Source organism: Convolutriloba macropyga, chromosome 3 (assembly GCF_964194025.1).
Source record: "Convolutriloba macropyga chromosome 3, txConMacr16.3, whole genome shotgun sequence".
NCBI classification, from domain to species: Eukaryota; Metazoa; Xenacoelomorpha; order Acoela; family Convolutidae; genus Convolutriloba; species Convolutriloba macropyga.
The window spans coordinates 2,792,924-2,805,472 of record NC_134470.1 but is presented as its reverse complement, the minus strand read 5'-3'; the positions used below and the strand labels follow the sequence as shown (position 1 = coordinate 2,805,472).

The following is a 12,549-nucleotide window of genomic DNA, read 5'->3' as shown; positions in this document are numbered from 1 at the left end:
GAGGAATAACCAATTTTTATCACGTGTCATTACGTATCGCATTTATCTTCGAAAGAAAAATTTTTTCTTAATAATAAAATTAATATTGATAACATGTTTACATTATATTTATATTATATTTATATTATAATACATTTATTCCCAGGTTAAATATTATACAAGTTGCTTATACTATTTATGATTTGTAGGAATACATTCTTGCTAACTTTCAAACAAACTATTGCTTGAGTTGTTTGAATAGTGTAAGAGAATGTAGATAAGGTTCAATTACATTGTTCTAGACAGTTTAGTTTGGTAAGTTTTTTTATCAGTTTTAAGTTGCGGGAACAACCAACTCGTTTTGGTTGCGATAAGGACAAAAGTCAATGTTTTTTCAAGTTTTACTTCTGACTTGATTGTTGCACGACATGCTCCAGGGGAAAGAGGAGGCCAACTAACACATCACAGACGTTTGACCAGATCGTCGAAGAGGGTGTAACCCAAGTTGCCTAGAAAACCGTTTCGAAAAGAGGTCAAGAAAAAATAGGCTAATCAGCCAAAACACGTGCGTACCGGACGAACGTACGTGCCGTAAGCCGTTTTCACCTTCACCACACGGTGTTGTCCATCTCGTCCAGGATAGACTTCAAGAACACGTCCAAGGGGCCAAATTCCACGTGGAGTCATATCTTTCAGAATCCAAACGATGTCGTTGACTCTGAGTGGTGTTTGGTCACTATCGCTCCATTTGGACCTCTTTAACAGTGTCGGAAGATACTCCTTGACGAGTCGTTTCCAGAAATGGTTGACCATTTGCTGCACATTCTTCCAAGACTTGAAACTGGCGGGTTCTTGGCTGTCGAACTTTCCTGGTGGGAGAGAGTTGAACGGTCTGTTGATCAGAAAATGGTTTGGCGTGAGAGGCATTTCATTTTCTGGAAGGTCAGCGACAATCGTTAGTGGTCTGGAGTTCAATATAGCTTCGGTCTCGACCAAAATTGTCCTGAACACATCAAGCGACAGCCTTCTGGAGCCTAGAATGATCAATAGAGTGCGTTTCGCGGTCTGGATCAAGCGCTCCCAAATACCGCCAAAATGAGGTCCATAGGGAGGATTGAACTTCCAGGTTGTGTTCGTTGCTGCCATTGCTTTGTAGATTTTGTCGTTGTCGAGACGTTTCACAGATCTTTTTAGTTCCTCAGATGCACCAATAAATGTCTTGCCATTGTCGCTGAGCATTGTTGTTGGCTGGCATCTGCGGCTTACAAAACGTCGATAGGCGTTTAAAAAAGTGTCAGTGTTGAGATCGGGACAAGCTTCTAGATGGACACACCTAGTAACCAGGCAAGTGAAGATGAGGCCGTAGTGTTTTTCAATCTGTCCTTTGGCATCCTCTATATAAAAGGGTCCAAAAAAGTCGACTCCGCTGTTCGCGAAAGGATACTGGGTAGAGTCTGTCGGGAAACGGCAGGCAGGGAGGGGAGCCATGACGGGTTGAATGTTTTGAGCGGCAAATCGTCTGCAGAGAAAACATCTGTACTTTATACTCAAAAGTGTTTTTCTGAGTCCAATGATGTGGTATCTTTGCTGCACAAAAGCTTTCACTGGCTCTGTTCCTTGGTGAACGCAAATGTTATGTGCATGCTCTATATAGAGTCTCGCTATCTTGTCCTTTGCGTGCAGTATAATCGGAAATTTCTCAACTTCGAGGTTATCTGGCGCAAATTGCAGTCTTCCGCATGACCGAAGGATTCCATTGTTGTCCAACATTGGGTTGAGCGAACGGATTTTGCACTTTGAATCTATCCTGGAACCACGTTTCAGGGCTTGGATTGTTGAGAAGAAGAAATTTTGCTGCGAAATTTTGATCAGCTGATTTCTTGCAAGAATGACGTCTTCTGTTATATACTGGTGATCTTTAGGCCTTTGCTTTTTGATCCGAAAGAGCAAATTGAAGACTGTTGCTAAAGTCAGGAGCAACTTGTTCCAAGTTGAGAACCGTGTCGGGTCGATTATTTGCTCCGACAAATTGCGTGAAATTTCATGCGTTGCTAACACATGCTTTGAAGAGTTTTCAGCAGCGCTGAGCTGTCTTGTGGAAAGAAATGCTGGCGCTGTTAGCCACTTGGCTGTAATTTCGTCTGGGTTGAGACCACGGGTCCCGTGGTCAGCTGGATTTTCTTTGGTGGCAACGTGTTTCCATTGGTAAGCATCAGTTGATGCAAGGATTTCTTTGAGGCGATTCGCAACAAAAACAGGTTGCTTCTTGGTTGTCGATAACCAGTCAAGTACTACTTGACTATCTGTCCAGAGTGTAGAGCGAGTAATGTGAAATGATGACTCTTTCATGATGGTTGAAAGAAGGCGCACTCCGATGACTGCGGCTTCCAACTCTAATTTGGGTATGCTGATTTGTTTAATTGGGGCAACTTTGCATTTGCCTATTAGGTAACAAGTTTCAACATCAGTGGCTGAGTTAGGAACTGTTTTCAAGTATGCAACGGCTGCAACTGCTACAGCTGAGGCGTCGACAAATATATGGATTTCATTTTCACTTTCTGGTGAATGGCAACTCTTATTCAGAGTTCTGTTCAATGTCACTTCTGGGGAAGAAAAGTATAAATCCAAATTCTTTTGAAGTGGTTTAACTACTTGAGGGGCAATTTGATCGTCCCATTTTTTCCCAAGTTTCCACAGTTCTTGAAGAACTATTTTGAAACGGATCGTTGATGGCGACATTATTCCTATTGGGTCGAAGATCGAGGAGACAAGACTAAAGATCTTACGTTGAGTGTATGCTGAGGCATCTTTTGGGAAATCAGTGAGAGGTTTCATAAAAAAGCAGTCTTTCTCAAGATTCCATTTAACACCAAGAACTCTAACAATATCTGTCTTGTTCTCTTTGTCTTCTGGAGGGATTTGGTTTAGAATTAGAGAGCTGTTTGAAACAAATTTTGTGAGTCGAAACCCACCTGTTTGCAGACAATTTTTTGTTTGAAAAACTGCCTTACAAGCGTCTTGTTCTGTTGCATGTGATTGGATGTAGTCATCCATGTAAAAGTGCTTTCTGACGGCTTTGAGGGCTTCTGGGAATTGTTGACTGTTTTCTTTGGCACAATGGTTAAGAACGTATATTGCGCACGAAGGTGAGCAATTTGCTCCAAAGATGAGTCTGGTAAATTGGTACTGTTGTATCTGATTGTCTGCTAACCAAAGAAATCGAAGAGCAGATTGATCAATCTGATGGATGGCGATTTGCATAAACATGCCTTCGATGTCCGCAAGAACTGCAACGGGATGTTCTCGAAATCTCATCAGGACACCTAAAAGGTTATTAAGGAGATCTGGTCCTGTAAGAAGGTTTGAATTAAGCGATTGGCCGCGGAATTTTGAAGCGGCATTTGCAACTCGGCGGACTTTTCCGGGCTTATTGATATTTTCCACAGGATGGTGTGGCAGGTACCAAATTCTGTCTGGTTGAGGATCTTGCATTTCCACCGGTTTGACATAGTTTTTCTCGAGGTCTGTCAAGAGAGTCTCATTGTATTTGTCCTGCAACAAAGGTTTACGTTGAAGGCGTGTATTGAGGCTTTTGACTTGGTTCAGTGCAGAATAGAAGTTGTTTTCCAAATTTATTTCTGATTTCCAAGGCAGTTTGATTTCATATCTCTCACCATTGTGATTGATGGAGTTCTTCAAAATATCAAGAAACTGTTCTTCTTGCTTTGTGTAAACTTGTTCACGGTCCTTCTGAATGCCATCAGCTTCAATACTCCAGAACTGTTGAACAAGTTCGTCAAGTCCGGGTTCATCTGATCTGTTTCTTGACACATGGAAAATAAATTTCTTCTGCTGAGTTGCGGGCTGTTGAGTGGTGGCTGAGATACAATTCTCATATTCACCAGCGAGGGTCCAACCAAGTTTAGTTTTCACACCAAACGGTTGATTTTGATTGCCAGGTATAACATGTGTAGGGTAGGTGAATGCGAATGCGTTAACACCGAGGAGGGCGCCGATTTTGCCATCGGCAATATTTGGGAAATGTATGTGGCGCAAACTGTTGAAGGCATCACAAATTTGATTAAGTTCAAAAGTTTTTGCAGCTGCGACGTTCAGAGACGGGGTGCTGAACGTCCGAGAGAGTTCAAACGATATTTCAGTTGACTTATATGGAGTTATTGTGACTGGCTCAACAATTTTTGAGAGGGACATGCTGTTCTCTGTATTGAGAAATTGTAGTGGTACTGACTGTTGTGTTTCACGGGGAAGCTCAAGAAATTCAGCTACGGCGTCCAATACAAAACTGAATTGGCTACCGGGGTCTATGAGGGCGTAGGTATCGAAGGCTTTATTCCCCTTGAGGAATGAAACTGGAATAAGCTGCAATTGCTCATACCAATTCTTCGGTGTTTCTGAGCATTGGTTAATGCTGAACGATTGGTTAATTGCATTGCCGTTTAAATTACGTCGTTGCACGTTTTGCTGGCTTTGGTTGTTGAAAGTTTGGCCATAACGGTTGTTGGGGGCTTTGTTTGTTTGACTTTTCTGTTGAGAAGATGTATTTGGAGTTTGACTTGAAGCTTTGCTACTAGACGAAGCTGTTGGATTGTTACCAGAAAAAACTTCAGTAGAAAAAGCTGCTGTAGGGCGTTTGATTTGCTTGGCGGGATCATGAAGGGTTGTGTGGTGGAATCCACTGCAAACCTGACATCGTTTTTGCGATGGGCACGATTGTTTGTGGTGTTTGTTGCTCAAGCAGTTTGTACACAAATTATTTTGGCTGACAAGGTTGTATCGATCACTTGGTGAGCACAATTGATACTCAGGGCATGTGGCAATGCTGTGTTCTTGTTTGCACTTCTCACAAGATCGTTTTGTGTTAAAGGTTTTGTTCGGAACGTTTTGTGAAATTGACGGTTGCTTTTGCTGAGGCCCAAAGTTCCATTGTTTTCTACTGTTTTCCGCTGATGCGTTGTTGACTGACACTGAGAGATTGCCACTGTATTGCTTGGTTTGCGGGTTGTTCGAGTTGACAAACTTTGAGGCTTGAGAACTGATGGTTCTTTGATTGCTTTCTCGACTCACTTTGTCGTAGATTTGAGCTTGGAGCCCCAACCACTGTTGAAAATCCACAAGAGTTGGGTCTGAGTTGAGCTCGGTGAGACAATGTTCTGTCCATTTCAGAACCAAATGATGTGGCGTTTTCTCTTTGGCTTTCTTAATGAGTGTTGTAGACTGGAGGTCTGCTGTAAAGCCAAGGTATTGGAAGGCTTGCACAAGTCTTTTCAAAAATGAGGAAAAGGCAATGAAGCTTTGCTTGTTTTGGAAGTTCATTTGCCAGTTTTCAAGCTGGTTAATGAACGCATTAACAACTATAGTACGATCACCGAAATGTCGGATTAGTTCATTCAGTGCTGTCTGATAATAGGATGGATCGCAGGAGTAAGCATGAATCAAGTCTTTTGCTTTCCCACTCACAGAATTCTGTAAGTAAGTTATACGATGAGTGTCTGTAATGGAAGGGTTGTTGTGAATCATTGTGTTGAAATTATTGATCCACTCGTGAAAGTGGATAGGATCACCATTGAAATTCTGAAGTTTCAAAGGTGGCAATTTGATTGAATGCTTGAAATCAACATTTCCTTTTTCCTGTGTTACATTAGGGTTCGAGTATGCTGAGCTTATGTGTTGATTGACAGTGGGCAGTAAACTCTGGTTAATTAAAGGCTGGTTCAACTGATTTTGTCCAGCAGGATTTGAGTGTTGATTAATGCACATTGGGGCATGGATCGTGGAAGTTAATGGAGCTTGACAGTTCGATGGAACTTGAGAGTCAGGAACAAACTGGTTGTTACACAACTGACTGGGTTGTGTCACATTTTGGTTAACTGGGAAAGTGCTGGCAAAACCGTGTTGACTGTTAACAGGTTGTGGAAATTGCGGAGGAGCCGCAATTCCGTTTGATTGTGGAGCTACCTGGTTTGGCAGAAAATTAGGAGCTGCAGGATTTAAGACGGTATTTTGATGCTGTTGTTCCATCAGTTGTACGGTAATTGGAGGAACACTTGCGGAATGTACCCCAGTTATAGGATTAATATATTGATTGGATTGTAGGCAATTGTTTTCTGCCACTATTTTATCAGTTGTACTTGGAAGATGTGAGGTTCTGTTTGCCACTGTGGGTAAGCAGGGGAGTTTTTGCAGATCACAGTTCAACACTTGACTATCGAGGTATCCATTTGTTCCTATTTGAACCTCAGAAGGTCCAACATTCTGTTGTAGATTGGGAAAATTATGATATTGAGGATTTCTGTTGGCATATGAATCCTGATTGTTTCTTCGCTTTGGCAACTTTAAATTAAGGGTTTTCTCCAATGCCGAGTTTTGGGCAAAAAGACCATCTGCTTGTAATTGAATAGTTGGATCTGCCAAAATGAAGGGGTTTGAAAGTGAGTGATTACCTGAAAGGTTCAAATTTTGGATTGGAGGCAAAAGGTTCTGCGACGTGTCAGAGTTGTCACTCAAGTTGATTTGAGCTGTTTCAATATCGCAGACATCTCTATTTACCAGGTTGGAGGCAATTTCAAGTTTCCCTGATCTTGTTGGAGATGTGAATTTTTGGCTGATATCTTTGTCAAAGCAGGGAAAAGGATTCGGAACGTTTAATTCGTTTCCAAGTTTAGTTTTGGATTTTAGAAGACTTTCATGAACTTCCTTTTTAGGATTTCTTTGATGGGCTTCAAGCACATGTTGAATTTGAAGTCCTGGTTCATTAGATGTTTGCAGAAACAGTGATGGTTGTCTTGGCCGTGGTGGTAATGGAGGCGGCTGATTGAAGATGTTACTGCTGGTCTGCTTTCCTTCTATGTCGCGCTGATGCTGGATTCGTTCCTTGTCGTCACTGGGCGCAGGTGTTGATTGCCGAGACAGGTTTCTTCTGCTGGAGATCATGCTGACATCATCTCTAATGCGACTAGAAGACTGACTGAGCTGGCCATCGTCGTCCAACAGATCAACTTGCAGTTCCAGTTCATTGAGGCGAGTTATTAGTGTCGTTTGCCTATTCAATATTGATGATGCAGTGCTCTGATGTGGCTGCTGTCTCATCACTTCCTCTGAGAGTTTCTTGAGCTCTGTTTCCTGGCCTTTGATTTTGTTGATCATCAAAGACAATGACCGGAAACTCTTTTTCTGCTCCACAGTTTTCTCAAGGAGATCGAGCAGTTTCTTCATTGACATTTCTGTCGCTTTGAACATATTGATGGCAAACTGACATTCAGCGCTGTTCTGCTTTGACATATTGGTGGCTGCTGCTTTGTTGTAGCTGATTGTTGATGATGTAGGTGAAGAAGCTCGTTACTGAAGGTGAAAAACGGCTTAGAACCGGAGCGACGCAAATTTTTGATGTAAAAAAAAAAGTTGTCTAAGGTTTGAATGCTAATGATCCTAGTTTTTTCTTGTTCAAAAGACCGGCGACGCAAATTTTCTCAAAAAGTGATGTCCTAGAATGTGTTTTGTGTGCTAAATCTTGCCTTTTGCGCTAAAAAAAACTTAAAAGCTTTTCCGAACGTTCGCGCGCTTTAATCGACTTTCGTTCAACAGACTTAAATAATTGCTTGTTTTTTGTTGAATTAACACAAGTTTTGGTTAAATAGCTGGCTTTAACTGTTTTAACTAGTGTCTCTGGCTACTGTAGTTGACAGGAAACTTGTGCTTTGCTACAATTATGCAGTTGAACCAATATTAGACCAGAACTCAAATAATTGTTACATTAAACTCCTTTTTCTTGAAAACTTCAAAACACTCGTCTGTTTCCCTCAAATAGGAATAGATTACCAACCAGAAAGCTTATGAAACTACCCAAGAAAATTTGTCTTAACTCCCTAACCCTAAACAAACACTATGATTAATAAATACCTCTCACAGTTTTTGCGAATTTATAACTTTGAAACCTGTTCTTTTTCTAGGAGTTTATTGTTGTTGTGACGGCTAAAGATAAGAAATTAGTAAAAATGCGATGCGTTTAGGCAACAAGGGCTACAGAAGGGCTACTGAATGCTAGAAATTTGCAGAGACGAATCATATTGTGGAAATCTTTAGAACTCTTTGGTGTATTGTCTTTTTTCGGGTTTTGCAAAAGCTTTTTCGTTATCTTTAAAACTGTGTGACTTTGTCTGCTGTTTTTCACTCTGTTTTCGTTATTTATAGATTGCATTGACTCTAATAAACTCTCAAAACTTTCTCCCACAGATAACGTCTGAGATCTGCTTTTCAAAAATATTGAAAGTAGAAAAAAAAAGAGACATCAAATTTTCTGGTGACTACTGGAACCAATTTTCTTCGAAAACTCCTCTTCTGCTGATGGTAACGTCTGAAACCAATAGGGATAAAGGGACTTCGCAGACGGCAACTTCGCAGACCGAGGACTTCTGCAAAAAATCAAGTTTTGGAAGTTTTTTCCAAAAAAAATTAAAAAGCTAGTTATTTTCGTCAAATGAAAGTTTTGATATTTGCTGTGGCGCCTAATGACTTTCTATTTACTTCCATATACAGGTGAAACCATCAAACTGAATGACAATGACTTGTTGTAGGGGTTTGTTTAGTGGTTTATTCGGCAATTCAAATGAATATGTAGTCAGAAAATTAGCTTGTGTTTTTAGAATTTTCTGATTTCAAAAAATTTTTCCTGACATTTCTCATTTATATGATACTGATTGGATAAATCGATGAAAATGGCTTTCTGTTTGATTACAAACTAATTCAGGAGAGTAGTTTAAGGGTTTATTCCGCAATTGAAACGGATATGTAGTCAGAAAGCTAAATTGTGCTTTTTGATTTTTCTGAATTCAAAAAATTTTTTCTGACATTTCTCATTTGTATAATACTGATTGGATATATCGATGCAAATAGCTTTCTGCTTGATTACAAACCAATTCAAAAGAGTGGTTTAAGAGTTTTTTCCGCAATTCAAACGGATATGTAGTCAGAAAACTAAATTGTGTTTTTTGAATTTTCTGAATTCAAAAAATTTTTTCTGACATTTCTACTTTATATAATGCTGTTATGATATATCGATAAAAGTGGCTTTTTGTTTGATCGAAAGCCAATTCCGAAGGGTGGTTTAATAGTTTTTTCCGCAATTCAAATGGATATGTAGTCAGAAAACTAAATTGTGTTTTTTGAATTTTCTGAATTCAAAAAATTTTTTCTGACATTTCTCATTTGTATAATACTGATTGGATATATCGATGCAAATAGCTTTCTGCTTGATTACAAACCAATTCAAAAGAGTGGTTTAAGAGTTTTTTCCGCAATTCAAACGGATATGTAGTCAGAAAACTAAATTATGTTTTTCGATTTTTCTGATTTAAGGAACATTTCTCTAAATTTTGTGCGTTTTTTTCGCATAATTTTCTTTCAAAGTTAGAAAATTGCCTTTACTCGCTTTGAAAATAATATTACTAGTCAAGGTTTATCAATCGAGGTGTTATAGTAACAAAAAGTTTTTTTTTTTGGGACAAAAATCAATTTTTTGAAGGCTTTTTGTCGAAAAAAAGTAGAGATTTTGGATGGCTCTAACCGGGGAACAGGACATCAGAGGTAACGTCTGAGACCTCGGGCGGACTTCTGCTGGTGACGTCTGAAACCAGTAAAAAAAACAGATCCTCTCGTCGGGGTGACGTCTGAAACCCAATTTCCAAAAAAAATCGTCTGCTGGGTAACGTCTGTAACCCAATCTTGGCTTCGTCGCTGAAAAAATTGCTTGTCTTTTCTTTTCTGTGACTTTTCTGTGTCTTTTCGGTGTCTTTTCTGTGTCTTTTCGGTGTCTTTACTGTGTCTCTTCTGTGTCTCTTCTGTGTCTTTACTGTGTCTCTTTTGTGTCCTAAGAGACTTTTGCCAGTAACAGGGGAGACTTTTGTCCTCAAAATTGTTTTGGGGAAAGAAGGTTTTGTTCTTTGAACGAGGGGTAAACCATAAAATGTAAGAGAATGTAGATAAGGTTCAATTACATTGTTCTAGACAGTTTAGTTTGGTAAGTTTTTATATCAGTTTTAAGTTGCGGGAACAACCAACTCGTTTTGGTTGCGATAAGGACAAATGTTTTTTCAAGTTTTACTTCTGACTTGATTGTTGCATGACAAAAAGATTCAAAAATTCTTGTGGGGTGTCAGTATTGACCAGACTTACGCAGTTGTTAAAGTCGGCCAAAGTTGTTTTCATGGCTCAAGTAAAAAAAATTTCATAGGCAGTTTGGGCCGAGCATGGTCCCTTCATAGGTCCAGACATAGCTTTTTAGTATTACAGCTAAGGCATCCTTGGGGCGTACACGCCCGAGAGCATTAACAATTGAGCGCATGAACGTCTGATGAGGGTCAATTTGTTTTATGAGGGTCTGATCAGATAAAAGACCTGTCTGGTTTGGGAACAATACGGTTCCATGTTCGATTGCGCAATCTGTATTGCCAAAATGTATTCTGATATATAAGATGATGTAGCGGATGAAATACTGAATGTACACCTTTAACCAATCAGCTACTGAGAAGACAAGACTCTATTCTTTTTTATTTAGCGCCTGCACACCTGACTTCAGTCAGTCTAGAACATCAGATAGCTGCAGTATGCGTATATTCTACAAGTTGCCTCCGGTGATATTTATATTATACACCGTTATAAATGAATTAACCTTCAGTGTTTTACAGAGTAGGTTGTTCTACGAGAACTAAGTAAGTCTACTTCACGCGCAGAAATAGGTAGCCCTAACTCTTAATACCTTAAGGCTGTAAAAGGAGCCCAACAAGAGTCTGACGTAAATGGTGCGACCAGTGTGTTGACAAACTCTATTCGTAAAAAGACGTAAAAAGAGCTCACAGAAAACACAATTATATCTCCTCCAGAGAAACGAAGTTTTAGAGTATATATCTATGCATTCTTTCATACTGTTAGTTTTATTAATAGGAGTCACAATGCTATCAGACAGTTCAGCTGTAACGGTTAAAAAAATATTCTACTACTAAAATCACAATGAGCCAAAAGCATAGCCAAACAATGATCGCAGCGGATAATTGATCCGAAAGCAACCAATTGGCTCTACTAAGAAAAGAGAATGAATATGTGATAGAAGAGATTGAAACCATTTAAAATTACACAATTGCACAATTAGGATCAACTAAATATACTTTTGAATTAGGTATTACAACTGAAAGCTCAAAATTTTGGTAAAACGCAACAAAACTATCTCCCTCTATCAAATAAAGCTTCACAGATTGCTCAAACAGCGTTCCTTTATTAATTAATAAAAGTTTATGGTCAACGAAAACATCACGATACGTTTTATTCGCAACCCAAACACAAGTAGACACATTTTTTCTTTTTTTAAATCTATGAGACAGTATTCTGTCCACTAATAGATACATCATTTGAATTCGTAATAGGAGTGCTTGATGGGATGTACACTGCTGACAAAATAAGTTCAACCAAAGAAAATCATCAACCGAGTTTCTCAAAAAATAGCACTTACACTAAATGCAGCCGCTGCACAGTCGAGAGCGGAAAGCGTACATAAACAGCTAGACAGGGAATAGATGATTTCAACCACTAGATAAAACCATTTTTACGTTCAGTTCGAGATTTACATCTACCAGAACTAAAAATATTACAAATACCTATACTTCTATCCTCGTTCAATCGTCGTTTTTGGAATAACCCTGTCCGTCACATTTCCAGCTACACAATCAAACCAAAAAAATCTCGCTTTCGGGTCTCAAACATGCCAGAAGTATTAAAATAAATTTATGACTTAAACTGCTTTTCAGAAAGTTATGTATGTATTTCAAATATACCACCAGCACTCATATACAAGTTAAGAATTGAACATTCCACAATCACAATGCGGAATCATAATGCGGAAAACATTCTGAATATATTTAATAAAAACATAGAAGCAAATACTTTCATAAAAACATTAACAATAAAACAACAAAGTTTAGCAGAATTGTACTTTCACAACCTATTGATACAAATCCGAAAGCTTTCACTTATTGATTTAGAAAAGGAACAAAATTTTTGAAAACAATCATAACTTTCAGCAACCAATCAACTCTACTGAACTGCCACAAAGTTCAAACCAAGAGGTAAACACTACCTTGCCAATTTTACCTAAAGTTAACGCACCCTACCTTGTCTACAAAGAAAAAACTGAGTTCTTGTTTAATACTGAACCAGTAATTCTAAAGACTTCAACTCAACATTCAAAACGAACTCCGAATAAGAAACAGAATATTGAAAAGACAGCGCAACACTTAGTGAATCTTTTTAGACAAAAAAATAAAAGAAAATTAAACAACTACGAACACCCGTATTAATTACAAGTAGCATCAACTCAAACTCCTTCTCTTGTAGTGAGAAGAATTTCACAAATTTTATATGCCTATTTAAGAGTCTGAATTCCAATACAACAGTCAATAAGAGCCTCTGATGGAACAGATCCAAGATGAACTACAGAGGACTTTACAAACGCTATTACAGCAAATATGACCATGACAGCAGTACCAGAACAAACCGGTTCTCTTT

At 38.9% G+C, this 12,549-nt stretch overlaps 1 protein-coding gene across 1 annotated transcript in view; it reads right to left on the bottom strand.

The window, feature by feature from the left end:
- Positions 1-7,143, bottom strand: part of LOC142335831 (uncharacterized) — a 10,683-nt gene extending 3,540 nt beyond the window's left edge. Inside the window, exon 1 of the mRNA XM_075384159.1 lies at positions 5,606-7,143. Coding sequence (XP_075240274.1) covers positions 5,606-7,143 — 1,538 coding nt within the window. The remainder of the gene's footprint in view (positions 1-5,605) is intronic.
- Positions 7,144-12,549: the final 5,406 nt, after the last annotated feature.